Below are 21,312 nucleotides of genomic sequence, written 5' to 3'. Positions count from 1 at the left end.
CCTATAATGGAAAGACAGGATGGATTTTTTTCTATGATCAAAATGTGTCACTTTCAACCCTCTTCATGAGTAAACAATGAGCCATTTCAGACCTCGAGAAATGAAAAAAAAAGTTTTATTTTAGAGATATCAAAAAGTATATTTTGAGTCATATTTTACATTGACATACCGAAAACGGCTCAAGTAGAGAAAAGTATAATAATGTTCACTTCCATAATATCCACAGCGTCGCATACCTCATCAATGTTTTAATTTAAGATTGTGATAGTTCTTATGTACCTATTATTTTACCACATTAGGTGATTTAAATAATATTGTTTAAATCTTTTTCCGACGCATCATACAAACTGCACAGCATTATACAGATGGAACTAAACTCATAAGTAGCTCATTTTTTCTTTGGTACCTAATCAGTTCTATTATTCATGATTGAATGCCAGACTGCGCAGTATTGTGACACCCTTGTAAATTTTATTCTTTGCAAGCAAAGACTATAATAAATTTATATATATATACTATGCTACCGTGCTCCCTCCAAGACGATCCAAGTGAAGCACAAGGGCACTACCAATCTTTTCTAGAAGCGCTTCGTCGTTTTCTTGAGCCCTCATAACTGGGGTTTGGATTATACTAGATAAACCAAATTCATGGAATATGATGTCCATAGTGAATTTATTAAACATATAAATTTTCAATTGCATAGCTCTTATACTTTAGATTTTATTGATATCTGAAAACCCCGTATTCGTCACCGACTCACTCACTGATGATCATCAAAATTCTTAGGGCACTTCATGAAGTCCTAGAAAGCTGGAATTTGCTATGCAAGCAAGTTCTAGAACACAAACTACAAAAAAAAATCTAATACTTGGAACATTTACCCCTAACCCAATTAAACTATAAGTAGGAGATGGAAGTTTGTATGAAACTTCCGCAAAGGGTGTCACAAGATAGCCTTTAAAAATTGCCCCTAAAGCTTTCAGTTCGAAACTATTACAAGATGATACCCTTAGAATAAAAAAAAACTTCACACAAAAAAAGATAAACCATCCTGTCCTGTATAACAATTTAGCCTGGTAGTACTGAAATTATTACGATAGATGCTTTTTAAGGACATTGTTGCCTTATTTATTTATTCATTTTATTTAAAATTCGATTCAGGCAACAAGGGCCATTTTACAAATACCTCACAGACTAACATAAATATACATTTTATAAAATTACAACTAAACACTATTTAGGCGACAAAATGGCGTCGCTCTGTTGAATCGGCTGATCTTGTGTCGGATTCGGCAGTTTTCCCCGAAACCTCCGAAACACGATACCCTTCGGCCAGAAGTCGGCGCACTCGATGGTCCCCTGAAGGCGGCACGCGTACCACAAAAGAGTTGAAGTGCACGTAGTGACGCGATCGAAGCTGGAACACCCTCAACGTGTAGCCGGTCTTAGCACGTGCCTTAAAGACCGGAGCTGTCCGCTCTGTATAAAGGAACAAATGCTTTTATTGAACAGATTAGGGCCCGAGCCGAAAAAATGATCTCATAAAATTCATACAATACATACATACATATATACTCCTAAGTAGGTATGTATCAGTAAAAACTAACACCAGCCGCGCGCCGCCGGCCGGAATGCCACCCGTGTTCGATTTTTCAATATGCAAAGGCGGCGGTGTTCAATAAATACGAATTAAAAGCGTTAGATTTTATTCCAGCTAGTGTCTAAGTATCAAGAATTATAAAATCGGCAGTAATTCTACGAAATATAATTGATGGTTATCTAGTTAGTGACGGTAATTAATGAAAACAGCTATTAAGATTAGATTAGAGGATATATGTTACTATACATGAGTACATTGAGTACAAATTGGAAGTTATATTATGTGAGCTAAAAATTAGCAAAAACACTCACTCGAATAAATACTAATGCTTTTAATAAATATTTATTTTAACACCGCCGCACCGCAAATTGAAAAATCGAACACAGGTTGCATCCCAGCCGGCGCGGCGGGCGCTTGTATTAGTAAATACCAGTAATATCTAAGGTTACAATTATAATAACCACCAAAAAATACTGTGGTAAGTTGAGTTCGACTTAGATCGGACACCGGATAAGATCGTATGAATGAAATATCCGCCTATTGCGGGTTAATTTTTTAATGCTGGCAAGATGGTGCAATGCGCCATTTTGTGTTTGCGAACCAAGTAACGCTGCAACATACTTAATCGTTCACTTTTACTTAATTTTTTTTATTATATCTTTATTAATAATAAAAACGCGGACTGATTATAAATGGTCGTACTAATTCCTCCACTTTCATATTATTTTATGCTTTGTCCTCTTTTATCACGTTTCAACCTACCGTGCTTATGGTGTCTGAACCCACACCTAAAAGTTTGACAATCATAATTTCTTGAAAATTGAATGCATGGTGTAAGATCAAACAGAAAAAAATAAAAAATAAAAAATCGTGTCGGATATGATAGCCCGTATTCCTGCTAGGCAAATTCTTCTGTATATTAATCAGGGGTTAAAATCAGTTATTTTGCAATAATCAACTCTATGGTACCGGCGATAGGGCCGAACTTATAGGCTCGTCCGTTCTTACACCGTCAGGTAATAAAATTATGCTGTCAATTTATTTTATTTCCTACATTTAAACACTCATTACACGCTCACTCAGTTTAGAAAGATGAGAAAATTAAAATATATAGAAAAATTAATGATTATTAATTATACATTTTTATCACGTCCGTACTCTATCCATAAGCTGAGAAAAAAGATTCAACATTATCCCAACCCACCGAAACTTTAAATTTATGCACATTACCATATAAAGTATAATGATGCCAAACTTACTAGCCCCTCCCACTCAACCCCCCGTATACCGCACCGCACACGCCGTTAAGTGGGTGAGGTTAGGTTTTTAACTGCGATCCTCACAGAAACGAACTGCTATCAGAAAATTGGGTTAGGTTAGGTTAGAACTGCGACCCTTACAGAAACATAATGCTACTAGAAAATTGGGTTAGATTAGGTTAGACCTGCGACCCTTACAGAAACGAAATGCTACTAGAAAAGTGGGTTACCCTAGGTTTGAATTGCGATCCTCACAGAACCGAACTGCTACCAGAAAAGTGGGTTAGTTTAGGTTAGAACTGCGACCCTTACAGAAATGTAATGCTAGTAGAAAAAATGACAAAGGGTATTAATTCATTGAATACTATCGAGATGTTAAATATTTACATGACTTTTTAATTAAAATGGGGTTAAAATTTAGATAGTCATTGACTGTTTTTGGGTTAAAATGATTAGTTTGGAGTTATTTGGTTCAATAGGATGCTAAGACTTACACATTTTGGTAATAATTTCACATTAAAATGGAATTTTAATTTTGGCGATCATTAACTATTTTTGGGTTAACAATGACTTGTTTGGTGGTATTTGCTTTAATAGGATAGAAAAATAAAAAATAAAAAATGTTTATCATTTCACATTAAAATGGAGTTTTAATTTTAGTCATCATTTACTGTTTTTGGTAGTAAAAATGATTTTTTTACGTAACATTTTAATATATCTGGTGATCAGTTAAATGATAAACTTGCATGTTATGTAGATAAGTTGTTAGTTCATATTAAAAAAAAATGGAGTTAGTACTACCAGCCTAAATTGTAAATACAGAAAGTTTTGTTATTTATTTTTATTCCAGAAAAAAGTATTTAGAGAGCTGATAATATTCAAACAATTTTTAAACAGTTTATTACGGTAATATTTATGCAAAACTTTATGTTTGTCCGTTTCATGCCTTTAGAGAAAAAAAGTAAAAGAGTTCCAGGGGGCTCTTTTACTTTTAGAGAAAAAAAGTAAGTCATTCTCATTATCTGGTAATAGTTTGCAACTCAAAGCTTATTCACCGCTTAAATTAGACGAAAAAAAAGCATTTTTGTCATAAGCAAGTTACACAAAGAAGTGAAATCCCACTAAAATCATCCTCATGTAAAATATTGCCAAGACGAGACTATATGGCTCGCACTGTCAAAAAGTTATCAGATTTAATGTAGAGCTTAGCTTCTAATTTTACACGCCCTAACTCTACAAGCTTCAGAACAGAAACTCTACACCTTAGTGAAAATATGTGGGTTGACCGTTTCGCTATCGTCATATGAGCGTAAGGTGAAAAATATTCACTGTTCATTACTTTTCTGTTACACAATAGTTCTTGTAGTAACTGTAGTATTGTGTAATACGGTCAGGATTCCGCAACACCACGTTTAGCAGTGCACCGTGCTTTAACTTGACGGCGTGTGGTATGAGGGCCAAGACACATAATATCTACGATGCGACGTCTCGTATCGTGGGTACGACGTCGTATCGTATCGTGGTGGGTAAGTGTGTTGGCCCTAGCGTATAAAAAATTAAAATTAAATTAAAATTAAATTAAATAATCGTTTAATATAAAAGACAGCATTCGTTGAATCTTTAGACACATATCTTTATTGACATCTTAGGAGTTGCAATTAGTCTGTAGTATCCGTTTACCATCAATGGGCCTAGCCAAATATAGAACATATCAATCGAAACTTAAATGATTGATGGAAATGTTGCCATAACTATTGGTCGCATCATCGTCATTCCGATACATTTTTGGGTCTCTCCAGATTTGTGCCTGCGTTTAAACTCCGTCAAACCATACTAAACATATGATAAGATTGACGGAGTTGAGCTAAGTTGAGTTGAGTAAGAATGACCCTTTTAGTTTTCAATGCTCGATAAACGATTGTCAACTAGACCCCCCTGGCATGCTTGTTTGCTACCGTTGGGGTAAAAAACATTTTCTAGAACGATCTATACCTAACTAATATGACACTAATAATATCTTATCCATTTTGCCGTGATTGTGATTAAAACAGGTTATTATAATATTGTTTGTCTGAAAAGGACCTGTCTGATGGTTATCTTAGGTCATATCGCAAGCAAAATAAATGTAATTAACCCTGATTAGTATTGTGATGGGATTAAATATGATTTATTAATTATGACGTGTGTGTGAGTTATCAAACCACATGACGAGTGTAAAGTATTAAAAAAAACATGTGCGTGTAAAAGAATCCGGATGGTGACACTGCAGCCTTGCGAGGGCGATGTCAAATGCAATCTTGTAATAAATACAACAACAACAATAATATGGCAACGATATCAAGGCAATGTAAATACAAATAACATCGTCTGCGTCAACTTTGCGACACCCACATCGCAATTAGACTTGAAACTGTTTTTTTTTTACTAAATATAAAAAGGTGAGCTGTGATAATCATAGTAACTATTAATGAATTCACTTATTTTAGATGCAGCGCAAAAATATGCTTGAACCTGTGCGTCAATCGCGTCGTTTCTATGGGGCGTAGGTCACGTGGGTGATATAGGCTTCTAATTAAACGACTTTGAAAGAGGAACTTATTTACGAAAAAAATACAGGGGGCCGATATTTGTATTTCGATCGCTCGATTTAGTGGTCTCCCTTTAATATAGAATAGTCATGGAGATCCACTACAAGGCAATTAAATTATAGTAATAGAATTTAAAACGAGTGGACAATACTATTATATTCCTAATTAATAGGGTATACTGCAATGTTCTGCCGCAGAGCGCAGCATTAGCACCTTAGTAAACCACAGAGTAACTTATACATACTGTGCCTTGTTTTTTGTCAAGTTTTCAGAGATAATAAAATATGAAATTGAAAGATCATGGCGATTTGCAAGGGGCCTATCGGTAAGGATAGGTTAGATAAAGAAATTTCGATTTACTTTTGGTCCTGAGCGTTGGGAGGAGCTTGCAGGAAGGAGGTCTTCTTGGCGTTCTACCATCCATAACGGTGTCAAAACATTCGAAGATAACCGCCTCACTAGCCTAGACATAAAACGCCAGTTACGGAAAGAGAGACCTAAGCCCTCCTACGTGTACACGTTCAACGCAGCTGGCCAACTTTATTGTCACGCGTGCAATAGAGTATTTAAGAGCAAGTTCGGCCTGGCCAGCCACATTAGGACTCATGCTAGACAACGTCCATAATGTGTTTATTTGGGGTCGCCGTCATCGAAAACGATGAGGAGGACTATTATATGATGGTAATATGTGGCATTATCTATGAAAAGTGACCTTATTGTCAATGGCGCTTACGCCGCACTGCGTCGCGCAGCGTTGTATTTGTACCGGAGCATCGTTTATAACGGCGGAAGCGCCATCGACAATAAGGTCCCTTTTCATTGATAACGTCACATATAACCTTATTTGATATTTACCTACCATTGAATTTCTCGGGACATATGTAAAAAATAGCATTTGATAATAATCATTTGCTTATTGGTGAAGGACTAGCCGTAATAAGGCCTAGTTTGCCCTCTAGGATGTCGTAACATGGCATTAGCTTTCGTAAAAAAAAAACCGGGCAAGTGCGAGTCGGACATGCCCACCGTGGGTTCCGTATTTTTTAGTATTTGTTGTTATAGCGGCAACAAAAATGCCTCATCTGTGAAAATTTCAACTCGGTCAATAACACGGTTCATGAGATACAGCCTGGTGACAGACGAACAGAAAGCGGAGTCTTAGTAATAGAGTCCCGATTTACCCATTACGCACGTAACTCTCAAAAACTAGTGTCGGAGCAGACCCCAATGCTCCCCGAATGAGCCCCCCTAATACAAATACTTAAACATACTTACCGGCAAAATAATAACAAATGCTTATTCTAATTGTAATCAATGTCTGTCGCTCCTTTTGTGACATGGAATATGTAAATAAAATAAATATATTTAAGTTCTCATTTTAAGTGAATTGTACAAATTCTTATGAGAATAAAGAATCTTTAAACCGATATGTCTGTCTGCCTATGGCTAACTTCTACCAACATACCGGTAGCCGTGAGTTTGCCTAAGTAGGTACATATTCAATCGGTCTCCTGTATCAACGTCCAACGTCCTGTATCAACGTATAGTACCAAAAAACAAGACGAATATCACACCAATTCGCTGCTCCAGATTAACAAACCGAAGAATTTGGAAATGAAATCATCTGCGTCTTCGTCTTTCTTATCTCTGTCTTCAATAAATTACATTATTGGCTTTCTGAGTGCGTGTGCAGGGTTCTGTGAAATTTGGTTTATGACTTCATTTGTTCCAATAACCAAACACATTTAGTATTTGGTCTCATTACGGGTGTGCTATTGTTTTTTTCGGTTCATAATGATCTGAAGATTGAAAGGTTGTTCGTATAACAAGATATTTTAGTATTATTAGACGAGCTTAAATGTCTAAGTGGAAGGCTAAATCGATTTATTTAAACGACATTTATATTTACAAAAAGTGTCTGTTAAAAAGTAGAAGCTTTCGCATTTTACTATGTGCCTATGTACCTGGCCTCGTCCTATTTTTATGACGAGATATTTATCTTAATTATTATTTCCTTTATTTACCTTGTTTCTTAAATTAGATATTTCATAACATTTGTATGTTAGTTTGTCATGTAATTGTACGCTTTAGCATTATTTTTATTAGGTATGGATGTTAATAACATATACCGTGGGCCATTAGACCCGACAGATTTTAAAAGTGTATTCTCGACCGCATTTAGAGACTAAAATGTCTTAGTAAAAATGGCCAAATTTTTTGTCGAATTTGGCCAAAATGCCTAGCATCTGCCCAAAACTCATCATTTTCCCAAGGTGTATATAGGTTATGTTAAACCTGAAATAAATGATTATTTTATTTAATTTACTTTAGTAGGTAATTATTGATTGTTTTTATCAAGTCATGTACTTAAAATATCATCGCTTCTTATCTATGTTTTTACAGCAGGTGGTAATAAAGGGGAGGGATTCGCAGTGAATCAATCAAATTTGAGCGTGTTTTGCACATAATACGTCATTATTTGCTTAAATCATGTTCCTGTAATAGTAATAGTGAGCATTAAAAAATATATTGGGACGTAACGACTCTATCACTTGGTTTCACCAGACCGTCTAGCATGACTTTCGTTGCGTACAGTTTCAGGGTACCGTATGATCATGATACGCCTGGCGACGACGCTCCTTTTATCGTAAATTTCTAACAAATTTTCATCACAGATGTATACTTAGTCGACAGTAAAACAATCGAGGGGAATATTTAATTTAAATATGAAATATAACTACGTATGTTTTATTTGAAAGTTTTAATTTAAAGGATAATACTGTATTATACACTGTGTTTTTATTAAATTCCGTTAACTCCGGGGTAAGTACGTTTATGGAAACTAAATGGCATAGTTAATTTACAAAAAAAAAATATTTATATATAGTAATTAAATGTTGCATATACCGTTGTTGTAACACGGGCATTACATTTAAATCAACCAAACAATTGAAAACTGTGACATATCAATGTCATTTCGAACATCGATCGTCCGATATAGTACTTACGTTTAGTAGCAAATGTACACACTCGTACTAAACACTAATCAATATGTAAACAGGCCCTAAGGCAAGTGTATACGCTCGTATGGGCCTTATAAGATAAAACTGAATTCTTGATTATCTCCGAAATGGATTTAATTAGAATTTGTAAGTACGCACAATCAAATAAATTCACCTTAAACCGCTACCGTTACCTCATCATGCTTAAACCGCTAAACCGATTTCTATGAAATTTCATATAGAGATAGTTTGAGTCCCAGGAAGGACATAGGTTAGTTTATCTCGGAAATCATCCCTAAGGCGTTGAAAATGGAGGTGGAATTTAGTATGAAAATACCAATTCTACTCAGATAAATTCGCGGACACACGTTAGTAACAACTACTAAGACAAACTAGTTAAAAATACCTATAATTTATAACTTAATAGCCGATTATAACTTTAGGCTATAGATTATAGGTATTTTTAACTCATTATCTATCAGATAGTTGACGCCACGAGGCATCTAATAATTAGCTTGATAACATCAGTTAATTACTCCACCAGTTGAGTTGTTTTACTTAGGAAAGTAAAAGCCAGTTTTATTTACATTGAGGATTGCTACTGTTTCTTCCAAAGTATACTGTAACGAAGCGCGCGCTCGCTAGCGGCGTTTTTCACGGGCAGCTTATCTTAGGTCTCGTACATAATTTCCAGAAAACTTGCGCAGGTCTAGAACTGCCAGCTTAGCTTGAATTGGACATCCGATTTAAAACCCTTACGAAGACATATAACTCGTCGGATCTTTTGAGGATTTCTGGGGAAAATGAAGTTTTCGCGCCACGTAGGTGCTCTGTGGAGGCAAGCTGCTGGAAAATTTTACGGTTTCAGTTAAACGAACGAATTTAAAGTACAAACCTTTTACTTATCATATCATAATGCCTGGACCAAATCTACATAATTGAGGAGGAGGAAGTAGGACAACATTATACTGATTTATACAGAAATTAATTGGTTTATTAGAAAACACAATTCCCCTAATGAGGGCGCCACTGGACGGTCGACCCAGTCTTTAAGTCTAGACTAATCTCTAGTATGAGTATGAGTATTGCATAAGCAATATTTTCAGATAAGCGAAGTAACTATAATATTTAGGTATGGTAGAGTCACGAAAATAGATGCGATTGCAAAATTGATAACATACGAGCAATATTACAGAAATTTTAAATTTTGGTGTTCAAGAATCTAATCGACCTAGTATGCGTTTGAGGAAATGTCTATATTTACGTTTCCCAAAACGTCTGTAAGTAAGTTAGTAGTTTTTGAGTTTATCGCGAACATACATACAGATAGACAAACACGGTGGGGGACTTTGTTATACAAGTGTAGTGACGTATGGTACTGCAGCCAGAGTTATAATTTCTTATCTATACCAAGATATGCAGCTGCATCACTGGTGTTATCACTCAAATCTTTGATAAAATGAGTGACTGGTTGAGAACTCTAATACCGGCGTTAATGCGGCTACGTGCGTCACTCATTTTATTAAGAAAATCGACATTTACAGCGCTGGAATCAAAACCATAGCAATACTAAATACCGCACCAGCGATTCAGCTGCAAATTCCATCCAAATGTGACGAATAATAAGTAGATAGCCTGCCTAGATAACTAGTGAAAACATTGTTTTGGCAGGCTCGAACGTCTTTGCAATAACCCAGTCTCATTGTCCACCCAAACTTCAATACTGTTCACTTTTTCTATAATAGTCCCAATGCCTGCTGCGACTGGTTCATGTGTCTATTGTTACACCTGTGAACGGACTCCAGCATGACATTAAAACTCTCCAAGCGACCTATACGTGCTGGATCTATATCCCCACGCCACGCAAGCCTATCAAAATACCGGGATTTATACACCCGTAAAATTCAAACAGATAAGTACCACTATTCATGTGAATATGTTATCCGTGGCGGTTGTAATAACAACCAGGGTAAGAAGCAACATAATATATGACCAATGATTGGAATAACTATGACACATTGACGTGACGTGTGAGATTTCATAAGGCTCTAGTATAAAAGCGTATTTACAGAACCCTAATAATTAATTAATACGAGTACAATTAGCAACAAACCCATAATAATAGTAACAATAGTGATAAAGATCAGAAAATCAATCAGATTATCGGTAAGTATAAATGACCAGCAGCAGTTGGCGGTGTCAGTCGTTTTCAGCTGGTTAGTATTAAAATGCGGGCAGCGATAGTGCTCATCGTAGCTTTAGCAGGTATTATATGATAGTTTCTCGTTAAATTGGACCCGGGTATGTTCTTAAACTACGTCCAAAAGAGAGGTATGGGCGTTGTGAATATCATCTCGCTTTGTGTGGTAGGGCACAGCGTAGTGGATGTCATTCCAGATCTAGAACAGAGCCATAGTGTTGTGTTCCTGCCGGTGAGTAACGTTGACAGAGCTCAACGAGGGTGCGGAGTGTTCGGGTTGGCAACGCACATGTAACTCCTCTGGAGTTGCAGTCGTACATACGGAGAATGCACGATTAGGCGGGCGGGTATGCTTGTTTGTCATCGACGTAGTATAAAAAATACATCTTACGAATATGTTTGGGAATGCTGTGATGTCCGCTCTAGGCAACAACAACAGAAGTTCTTGGCTCAAATAGGTCACGATGTCATTTTGTCTTTTAAGGATATGTTGCAGGCATTACGATGACCTTAAAGTGGAGATTGTTGCAGGGTTATAATTATAATTTAGTTTGGTAAGACTTTAAGACGATCATGTGTAGAAAACATGTATAGAGGGCGAAATAAAGCGTGAAAATTTCAATTCCAGCTTATGCTGCGGCAGGGCCTGTGATTGAAGACCAGGTCCCCGGGTACACAAGGTTCATCCAGTTCCCCGATGGCAACGAAGTTCCTCATACTGTAGACCTGGAGGAGGAACCCGACTACCAAATCCTTGCGGAAATCGAACGGGATCCGGCCAATAACCAGTATCAGCTCTTCACCAGGTAATTTGTCCTTGGTGGAAACAATTTTAGACTTGGAAGCATATCACTACATATAAATTCGGCATTATGGTAGTATGTATGCTGCATTTAAAACCATTATTTTTCACAAAACAAATGTTAGCCGTTTAATTCTTGATATCTGTAAAATAAGGGAACACAATTAAAAACATAATAAAGGAAAAACTTACACTAAAAAGGTATAAATAATGTAAGAGCAATTTAGGTAGGTAAGCATAATATAAGTATGACTCACAAATCTCCTAACAATTTTAATTCAATAAACAGATCGCTTTATTTGCCATCATTATCCAATTAGTGCATGATAGGAAATGCTGGTACTGAGTTTGTATGGCGTTAATCAGGAATTTCTTGTTCCCGTACAGTATTTACATAGAAAAGCATTACCTGGAGTACTCCCTAGTGCATATGTAGCGTTTATGATAGCCGCGCGCCGCGAAAAATTAGCCTAATGTTAGTGATGACTCACGACAGTTAAAAGTTAAAATTTGATGATTTATTTGATTTGATTTTCTTATTAAGGACAATAGACCTCCTCATCTTTTTCACTAACGGCGACCCTAAATAAACATAATGGACGTTATCTAGCGTGAACCCTAATGTGGCTGGCCATATCGAACTTGCTCTTAAATACACGCACGCATCACAAATAATACAAATAATCTAGTTAGTAACTCGCTTGTAAATATGAGCTTTTCATCCTGTATTTCTCTTTCCCAGTGTAAACTGTTTTCCTCTGACCTTACCTGACCTTTTAGGTACACGGGTAAACTATATCAATTACTACTATCTTATAATCAAATACGTAACCTGTTTGATAATTATACCAAAACCCCTGGCAAACAAATTATCATAATCTCTAATTGTTGATATCCAGACAACCAGATAAGAAAATATCGACTTTTTATCGATTTTCGTAAGTAAAAAATATTTAAAATACCCGCCTGATTATGTTTTGTAAATTAACTTTTTAAATAATTGAATTTCAATTAAGCTATTTATGAAATTCTGGTGTAATATTATTAAGTAAATTACCTAACTAAATATGTAGGTCATATTGTAGGTCAGTAGTAGATAATAGTACGTATGTCACTCACTTTATCAATTGCATTGCAATTACCATCTAATAAACTAAATTTATTTTTTTCTTACAGACGTAACCCAGACTCTTCGCAAACGCTGGTCATCAATGACGCACACTCGATTCACAACTCCAACTTCAACCCGGCAGACCCCACTGTGGTCATCGCTCACGGATGGCTGAGCAACCAGGAAACCAATCTGAACTCTGTTATCAGAGACGGTAGGTTTTAAGTTGATTACTCGATTTCTTTTGCAGAACATGGTTAAAGCTAAACAAACAAGTGCATGAATTCCTGGAGGTTTAATGCTACTACCAGGTATTTTCAGTAGACACGCATAATTGGGCCTTGCGCGAGAGCTGACTTGATCATAGTTCGATTAAAGAACTATAATTAGAAATAACTATAGGGAGCATGCATAAACTGTAGGGGCAGCACAGGAGACGTCAGATTTTTGGCGCGAGGTGTAATGTAAGTGTGAAGTTTATACTTCCAATGTAGCCCACAAGATGAAATGCGCAAGAAAACGTGTGAGAACGGTAGATGGCAACACTCGCTTAGGCGTGAAGTGTCAATGTACGTTTATGTTTCCGATTCAGGCCACAAGATGGCAGATCCTCCAGCGCGCACGGTACCTCGAGAAATCTGACTAAAGCTCAAAAATAAAGCCACGAGAATCAGGGCTACCGTTTTTGTGCTCACCAGTTTCACCAATTTGCCGTTTCTTAAACCTGTTTAATTTTGCATATATTTTAGTTAGCACTTTTTTTAAACCACTAATATTTATTGAAATGTATCTAATATTTACCATGAATAATCCAAATAGAAAAAAATATTTAGCACAATTATGAATAAGGAGTGAAAATTCGCGATAAAAAAAACTTGTAAACCCCAAAAATACTATGCATTTGACATATTGAAAGATCTCTGCCTACACTGGGGCGCTAGCGTCTTAGTGGCGAAATCAAACGCGTTAGCCCTCATTGTACCTCGAGCAACTCAACTATAGGGTCTATAGGTATCAGAGACATGTCAACAGTCGCTTATGTTTATGGAGATAACTTTCAGTGACATGTCTCAGATAAGTGTCATTCATATGGTCGGGTTTTTCGAAGTCAATAGGGGTTATTACTGCAATGTTCAGCCGCCAGAGTGCAGCGCTAGCACAAATTGTAAACCATGTATTAACTTCAAGTTTTCACTAGTCATTGGTGCATCAAGGCGGTTTGTTTACAGAGGGCCTTACACGAAAAGCGAAAATTTGAATTTTTATACCACTACTGCGTATTCGAGATGCGATAGAGAGCCAGATAATTAAATTTCGATTTTCGTGTTTCGCGCTAGGCACTCTGATTATGCTAGTGGCGCCCTCTATGCAGAGCTTTGCGTAATATCCCCTATTCCGTTGCTGCGTACGAAATAAGGAAATATTTTATACAGAACGTCTGAATGTAAAATAATTCACATAAATATTTGACAATACCTTTCAATTTGCAGCTTACCTCGAAAAAGGTGACTACAATATCATAGTCCTTGACTGGAGCCGTCTCGCCATCCGCAACTACGTCACCGCCGCTAGAGGAGTCCCCGCCGTGGGTCGCGGGCTGGGACAGTTCCTACGGTTCCTCCATGAGACTACTGGAGCTTCGTACAGCTCTATGCACTTGGTCGGATTCAGCTTGGGTGCTCATTTGGTCGGCAATGCTGGCAGGGAGCTGGGAGGAGCCGTCGCTCGAGTCACTGGTACGTGAGGTTCAGCGGCGATCAATGTTTAAATATCTGTTATTTGTATTGTTGTTATGATGTCACGCACAGTGCCACGATGAGATCAAACCGACATCAATTGATTAATTCTAATTGGCCTCCTGAGCTAAGAATTTGTAATTATCAAACCCAACCTTCCTATGAGGGAAAAGAACTAAGATCTAACTGGAAATTAAGTTCTTTCAAAGCCCCTTAGACAAAACGTTCTCCAATTTAATTTTTCAAGTGGTCGGAAATGGATCACGTGTAATATAAGTATAACCAACGGCCGGTGTGCCTTTTTTGGTTTAAAAACTTGGCTGATACACTGCCTTGTCTAATTTTGTTGAAGCAATCTGTTTTATTATTATTGCCTCATCGGGCAGATTATTTTGTCTCGTCATTTATGATTAATTTACATCCAAACATCTAGTAATTCTTTGTTATTAGGTCTAGACCCCGCTGGACCTCTGTGGTATACCAGCAGCAACCGTCTCGGTCCCAACGATGGAGTATACGTCGAGGTGATCCATACCGACGGAGGCACCACCGTCGGCGGGCTTGGTATCGGGTCGGCAATTGCCGACACTGACTTCTTCCCTAACGGCGGTTCTTCTCAGCCATTGTGCCTCACCAACATCTGCAACCACAACCGTGCCTGGCGGTACTTTGCTGCCAGTGTTTCCTACGATCACCTGACCGGTCGGGAGTGTTCGAACATTGTGCAGCTCAACTTGAATACATGCCGGGGACAATCTCTTAATATGGGCAACGCAGATTTGACAAAGTCTGGGTTAGTATAAATACTACTACTTAGTAAAAAGTTACGTAATTAATAGACTCGGCTCTTTGTGAAGATACTTTTTACATGATGTTTGTTTTGTACAATTCATACCTTCAATGTATTTTATTTCAAGTATTTTATTATTGAACTTAACAAACTAAAGCTCTAAATTTTTTTTTCAGATCTGGGAGGTACCGCGTCAACACCAGGCGAAGATATCCGTACTAAACGACTATGGAATCGACTACAACCAAGACTACCTCTTAAGAGCAATTCCTAGCTGAGCAACTTTTCAAATCTCGAATTTTTGAAGCTATGTTTCTGTCGCGCTGCGGTGGGCGGGAGCGGGAGCTATCTAAGTGTGAGTGCGCGCACACAGATGCGAGACGCGAGCACCCGCTCATTGCGCGCCCCGTTCCGTTGACATTGCCGGCTCGCCGGCCGGAATTCATCCTGCGCTGCTCGACATAAGTTGTTTTTGATGTTATCACATAATATTGTTTTTAATTATTATTTTGACGACCAGTTTGGCCTAGTGTGTAGTGACCCTGCCTACGAAGCTGGTGGTCCCGGGTTCAAATCCTGGTAAGGGCATATATTCGTGTGATGAGCATGGATATTTGTTCCCGAGTCATGGGTGTTTTGTGTGTATTTAAGTATTTATATATTATGTATATCGTTGTCTAAGTACCCTCAACACAAGCCTTATTGAGCTTACTGTGGTACTTGTCAATTTGAGTAATAATGTCCTATAATATTTATTTATAGTGATTATTTATTTATTATATTATACTGTATCTATTAATTAATTCAGATAAAGACTACAAAAAAGAATGATGTCCTTGCTTCGGTCGTCGTACCTATCCGTGACAATAAGTTGGGTGTGATCATGGTGTGTTGTGAAATTTTGTAAGTAAGTATGGTTAACCTACAATCTAAATAGTAGTAGTAGTACGATGGGGCTAAACTTGTGCCGTCTTATTGAAGAACGTATCGCAATGACAATCTGGGTAAGGTATGTTGGGATAATGCCGGACAATTTTGGGACCAATTGAGAGAACTCGCGATTCTTTTTTTCTAGATCGTGTCAGATTCTTGAAGTAAGGAGCAAATCGTTAAATAATAACCGTAGATTCAGCCTGAATTTTGGTAATCTTCAATATATTAAAGTTTTAGTTTTGTACACGTGTAACGATGAAACATACTTTTTTTAGGGTAACGAGTGTTTTGCCATCAAGGGATAACATCGGATGGTGAATAAAAGTTGGTTTAAATGGAAAGAGAATAAGGTATCACAAAGAATAGGTCCGGTGTTTAGCCTTCTCCTACGTATATAAATTGCAGCCAACAATACAAATTTAAAAGTTGTCATCGAATGTTCTTTTTTTCGTATTTTTGTATCCGATCTTAACCCTGATACAAAAATTTGGTAAAACTGTGGCTCTCAAACTTTGATACTTATATCATAAGGCAATTTAATAAGTAAACAATGTGTTAACAATTGCGATTTTGACGGTAAAATATTGCAATTATATATATAGTTGATATACAATCTTTTTTTTTGATAAAATGTAAGGATCGTATGCAAAGAGTAAAGTAATAGAATAAAATATATAGGAAAAGAGAGCCCTCTTGAAGCATTTTAAGGAAAATAATTTCGAAGTGCTATCTCTATTTTGTATCCGAAACTAACTATTATAATGTGTGCGTTAACATCTACATATGCATCCGTATGTGTAGGTACTTTCGTACTACATAATATTAGGTCTACTTCGGCGGTATACATGTTAGTTTTTTTGTTTGATTTCTTGTAACTTTCATAGTTTTTCTGTTTACAAGATATTAAACAAAATACTAAATTGTGAAAACACATGGCACCCTTTTCTTAGAACTACGTGGTATTTTGGTTATATTACGGCGATCGACTGTTGGTTGTTGGTGTATTTTTTCTCATTTTAACCATAAACATGTTATGCCCATCACTATTCCTTCTGTGTACGTATATTTAGAAACTGTCTCCGCCTTTAATTCGTGCGATAAGGACAACTGCAGCTCGGACTAAAATTTACACGCAAAAAACTCAAAAATCGAGGTTTCGCTCTCGACTGTTTCCTCCTCCAAAACGCAATCAATCTTTATGAAATTTTGGAAACTGCAAGAGGAAGAAATAATCTATGCCGCTATGTTTTGATTTTTTGGATATTTTTTGTCATATTTGTATACTGTGCCTTTTTTTACAGCCAATTCAATTGAGCCGTTTTTGCGATTTTCGAGGCGCTGTATCTTTCTTTAAAATAAAATAATCCAAAAAAGCAAAACATAGCGGCACCGATATTGATGATATTGATCTTATTTGAAAAAATCACTGCTCTAGGTTGAAAATCCAGGGAGGAATCAGTCGAGAGCGTTTGTATGGAAAAATCGCAACTAGGAATTCCTCTTAATTGCCTATAAATAAAGTTATAAACTCGTGAAAGGTCTATACGTATTTAGTAATAAAAACTGTTTTTTTAAGGTTTAACTTACGTATTTTTATTCACTCGTGCGACATGTTTCGGAGAGCCTAGTGGAGACCTAGTTTTCATCACCAGCAGTGCTTGAGTAGCGTTCACGATAGCCGCGCGCTGCGTACTGCTGCACGCCACGTCATGCACTAGGCGCGCAATGAGATAACCGGATAGGGGAGGTCTTACGCTGTCGTTTTACCTACAACGTTGTGCCCACCTGGGCACGGTGGTGGATCAGGGTCACCCAACGCTTGTAGACAGAACGAACTGCACTGCCACAACACACCGGCATTTTGTGTATGAATGATGGAATGGATTCCAGGCTTCCATGTTGGCGGCACAGCCCAGCCAATGTCTCAGTTAAAATTCAAGATTCTCAATGTTTGCGACTTATTAATCTACCTACATGGTTATCTTATCTCATTGGAATTTTAATTAAGTTCCTATCTATCTCAGCCAATTATTTTCACATAATCAACATAGTTACATCGTTATTATCAACTATGTCACTTATCTTAGACATGCCGAAAGAAAATGCCAAACACAACACGTCTCAATTTTCTTACGTAGATTACACTATGATCCTGGACGTGCATGTTATTATTATGCAGTAAAACTACTTAATAAAGTTTTCCTTGTTTTCAAAATGGAAATCGATTCTAGCAACAAATTAATTCGGTTTGCAATTTCTACTTTTCCCTAGTCATCCATTTAGATTGTACTTACTCCAGATATACAAGTGCCTAAGACATTGTCTAAGTTAAAGACGTTCCCAGAAATGGTTTAGTTTCACTGCCCGAGTTCAATTAACTATTCCTTACTAGCCCGCTTTTATTAGGATATATATTACGATCATTGTCTTCATGGGTTAAAGTTAAATTCAGATTCAGACTGCGGCATTTTTACTGCTGCAGATTGCATTGCTGCAGGAAATGTAAGTTACTAAAAATTAAAGAGGCCAAATCCAACTTAAATTTTGACATCATAAATTTTACCTAAGTGATGTCAGTCGCCCATTTGTCTCAATTGCGCCAACACATTATGATGTCACAATCTCAAAATGTAAGTTGAATTATTGTTTTCGACATTTCGTGCAGTAATGCGGTTGGCGATGCAACGCTAGTTTTGTTTTTTTTTTCAGTTTACAATCTAGCAAACTGAAATACGTTAATGACCAAAAGTTTAATATAATGTCTTTAAAACTATTTCCATTCAATAAGAACCAATTTACTTACAGCATTATAATCGGACCATTTAAAAGTCTTAAATGATTAGTCAGACGCCTCCTGGTATTAAGCTAAATTGCAAATAAAATAAAGAACAATAGAAGACGTCGCGTTTTTGCTTCTTTGTGTTGTACCGGCAACGTTACTCTATGTTGCAAATAAATCACAAATCTCTATCCAAATTCTTAGCCAGCGGCAGCGGGCATCAGTTTAACAAATAATGCCCTCACCCTCCTCCATATTATTCAAAATTACTTATATATCTGCGATATTTATATGTTTCGCCACGTAGTTGAAACTGAAGGAAGATAATATTAGTTAAGTATTACTTACTGTTTGGGATTATTTCCCAATTTTACCTGCGGGATTGTTTCCCATTTTTACCTCCAATCAATTAAGTTTTATTCTAAAAGATGAAGGGTAAAGAGCTCATATACATAATGCCGTAAAAAATCTTAGAAATTAGATTTATTTAATACACATAGGTCACTAGATGAGTTTTGCAATAGACAAAAATGAAACATAGAGGTGGCCTATCACACATGCCTTTTAAAATTATATTTCCATAGACAATGATTGGCCGGAAAACATTTACTTTCTTATTAAAAAATTTACTTATTAAAAATGTTAACTTTGTATGAAATGAAAATGTTGTATAAAATAAGCGTAAATCGTCCTTCGCCCACGCCGACGTTTTCAAAGTCAAAATCTATTTTTTAATAATTAAATTTAAAAAGAAAGTAAATGTTTTCCGGCCAATCATTGTCTATGGAAATATAGTTTTATTTTAGAAAGAGGTGAAAAAAACGTTTTAATACCAGGTAAGTACAGGTATACAGTGACATATTATTATAAATTATAATTAAGTTACAGAGCCAATTACAGGTCCTCACTTGCAGAGTTTCAATTGAGACACGCCCAGACACAGACCGGACGAGGCGACCATGTGCAAGACGAAATTAATCATTCCGAGTGGTTTGAGCCGCAGCCTAGACGCCTGTCTGCCCACTGGCGCGTTCGGCCGTGAAACTCGCGCACTGTTAGCCGACGTGGGGAGCAAATGTGACGCTAATCGAACACGGATGGCTGTAGATGCATTTGCAATCCAGAGATAAGGTCTTAGACGTCTTCGTGCCTGCTTGTTTCATAGTATTGCCATATTGCTGTCACAAAAATAAGTGTAATTTGCTAACTTATGCACATTGAGTCTTCCGTTTTTTTTTCAGATTTTAATAACTATTTCATAGACAGTTCTGTTTTGAAATTCGCGTGCGGCGACGACGGTACGATGGTGCGGATTTCTCCGTATCTTCGTCCGAAGCTGCGATTTGCAACGAATCGCGTCTGCGTACTAACATCCAGTTCGGTAATATGGAGCTTGGTGTGGCATATCCTGCGGCGCGCACCGCATCTCCGTCCATAAGCACGAATCGTCGTGCGATTCGCACCTTCGCACGGAGAGGCGGAGTCGATGTATTATTATGCCTATGACATGCGGTTTTTGCATACAAATCAAGACGCATAATTATTTCTTAAGAATCACATTTTTTTTCTACAAAATAGACCGTCAGAGTATATATTGCACAGTTTTTGCTCCCATAATACGTATATTTTCAAAATTTAAAAGAAAAATTCAAAACTAAATTTCATCTCATACAAAAAGCTACATTCCGTCACATTTTTTGGGGACAAAAAACAAGACAACGAAAATAATCTTGATCCATCTACAAGAAAACTTTCACTCGTGAAATAACTGATTTTTAGAAAGTAAAACACAGGATAATATTATAAAATCACTCAATTTGCTGTATCTATTTACAAATCTTGTTCTCAGCACAACGTGATTATAGGTGTTTAGGAGAGATTGGTTACATTATTGCCTCCGCAATCAATCCAAGACCCGTCCTCCGGGAAATGCCTGAGAGAATTGTGTACAGATCAAGCGAGACACTACCTATGCTCTCTACATTTAAAGTTCAATATTGAATGCAGTATGATGGCAGCAATTAAAAAGTGGCATTTAGATGTACTTGTATATAGCCTGCAATTTTGGGGAATTGATGACAATTTGGAAGCAACACAGTCAATACGATATGCTCCAATTGCTGTGTCTTTGTTTTCTGTGATTGATACGTGTTTTTCATTGAGGTTTTTAACTTTAAGCAGCTACCTACGGTTGCGTTTGATTATCAGAAACCAGAGTAGTAAAAGTGTGAAATATTTCGTTACGAACTTTCGAGCCATAGTGCTGATCTCGATAATAACAAATAGCCAGAAGGGCTCCGAATACATTAGGTACCTATTTACTTTTTTATGTATAATAATATCAAAACAACTAGGTACTTACAAAACAGATAAGAATATCGGAATGTACTCCACTACACACATTCGTGTGCACACTTACTGTCTTATCCGAGATATCTTAACTCCGAGTGTAAAAATAAGTTTACAGTACATATGGTGCTACTTTTCCGCACTAGTGCGTAAATTAGCACAT

General features: G+C 36.9%; 1 protein-coding gene across 1 annotated transcript; it reads left to right on the top strand.

The window, feature by feature from the left end:
- The first annotated feature begins 10,368 nt into the window (after positions 1-10,368).
- LOC133527067 (pancreatic triacylglycerol lipase-like) lies at positions 10,369-15,349 on the top strand. The gene is made up of 6 exons (XM_061863956.1): positions 10,369-10,714; positions 11,278-11,455; positions 12,628-12,776; positions 14,053-14,298; positions 14,749-15,091; positions 15,265-15,349. Exons 1-6 carry the CDS (start codon positions 10,678-10,680, stop codon positions 15,308-15,310), a joined length of 999 nt encoding a protein of 332 aa, XP_061719940.1. The 5' UTR covers positions 10,369-10,677; the 3' UTR covers positions 15,311-15,349.
- Positions 15,350-21,312: the final 5,963 nt, after the last annotated feature.

Source organism: Cydia pomonella, chromosome 17 (genome assembly GCF_033807575.1).
Source record: "Cydia pomonella isolate Wapato2018A chromosome 17, ilCydPomo1, whole genome shotgun sequence".
Taxonomy (NCBI): Eukaryota; Metazoa; Arthropoda; class Insecta; order Lepidoptera; family Tortricidae; genus Cydia; species Cydia pomonella.
This window is presented reverse-complemented; position numbering and strand designations above follow the sequence as displayed.

What these genes read in the sequence shown, in the direction of transcription:
- LOC133527067 (XM_061863956.1), top strand. Translation starts at nt 10,678, where the DNA reads ATGCGGGCAGCGATAGTGCTCATCGTAGCTTTAGCAG. An exon ending in AGCCGTCGCTCGAGTCACTG is followed by an intron (nt 14,299 to 14,748) that starts GTACGTGAGGTT and finishes CTTTGTTATTAG; the next exon opens with GTCTAGACCCCGCTGGACCT. An exon ending in GCAGATTTGACAAAGTCTGG is followed by an intron (nt 15,092 to 15,264) that starts GTTAGTATAAAT and finishes TTTTTTTTTCAG; the next exon opens with ATCTGGGAGGTACCGCGTCA.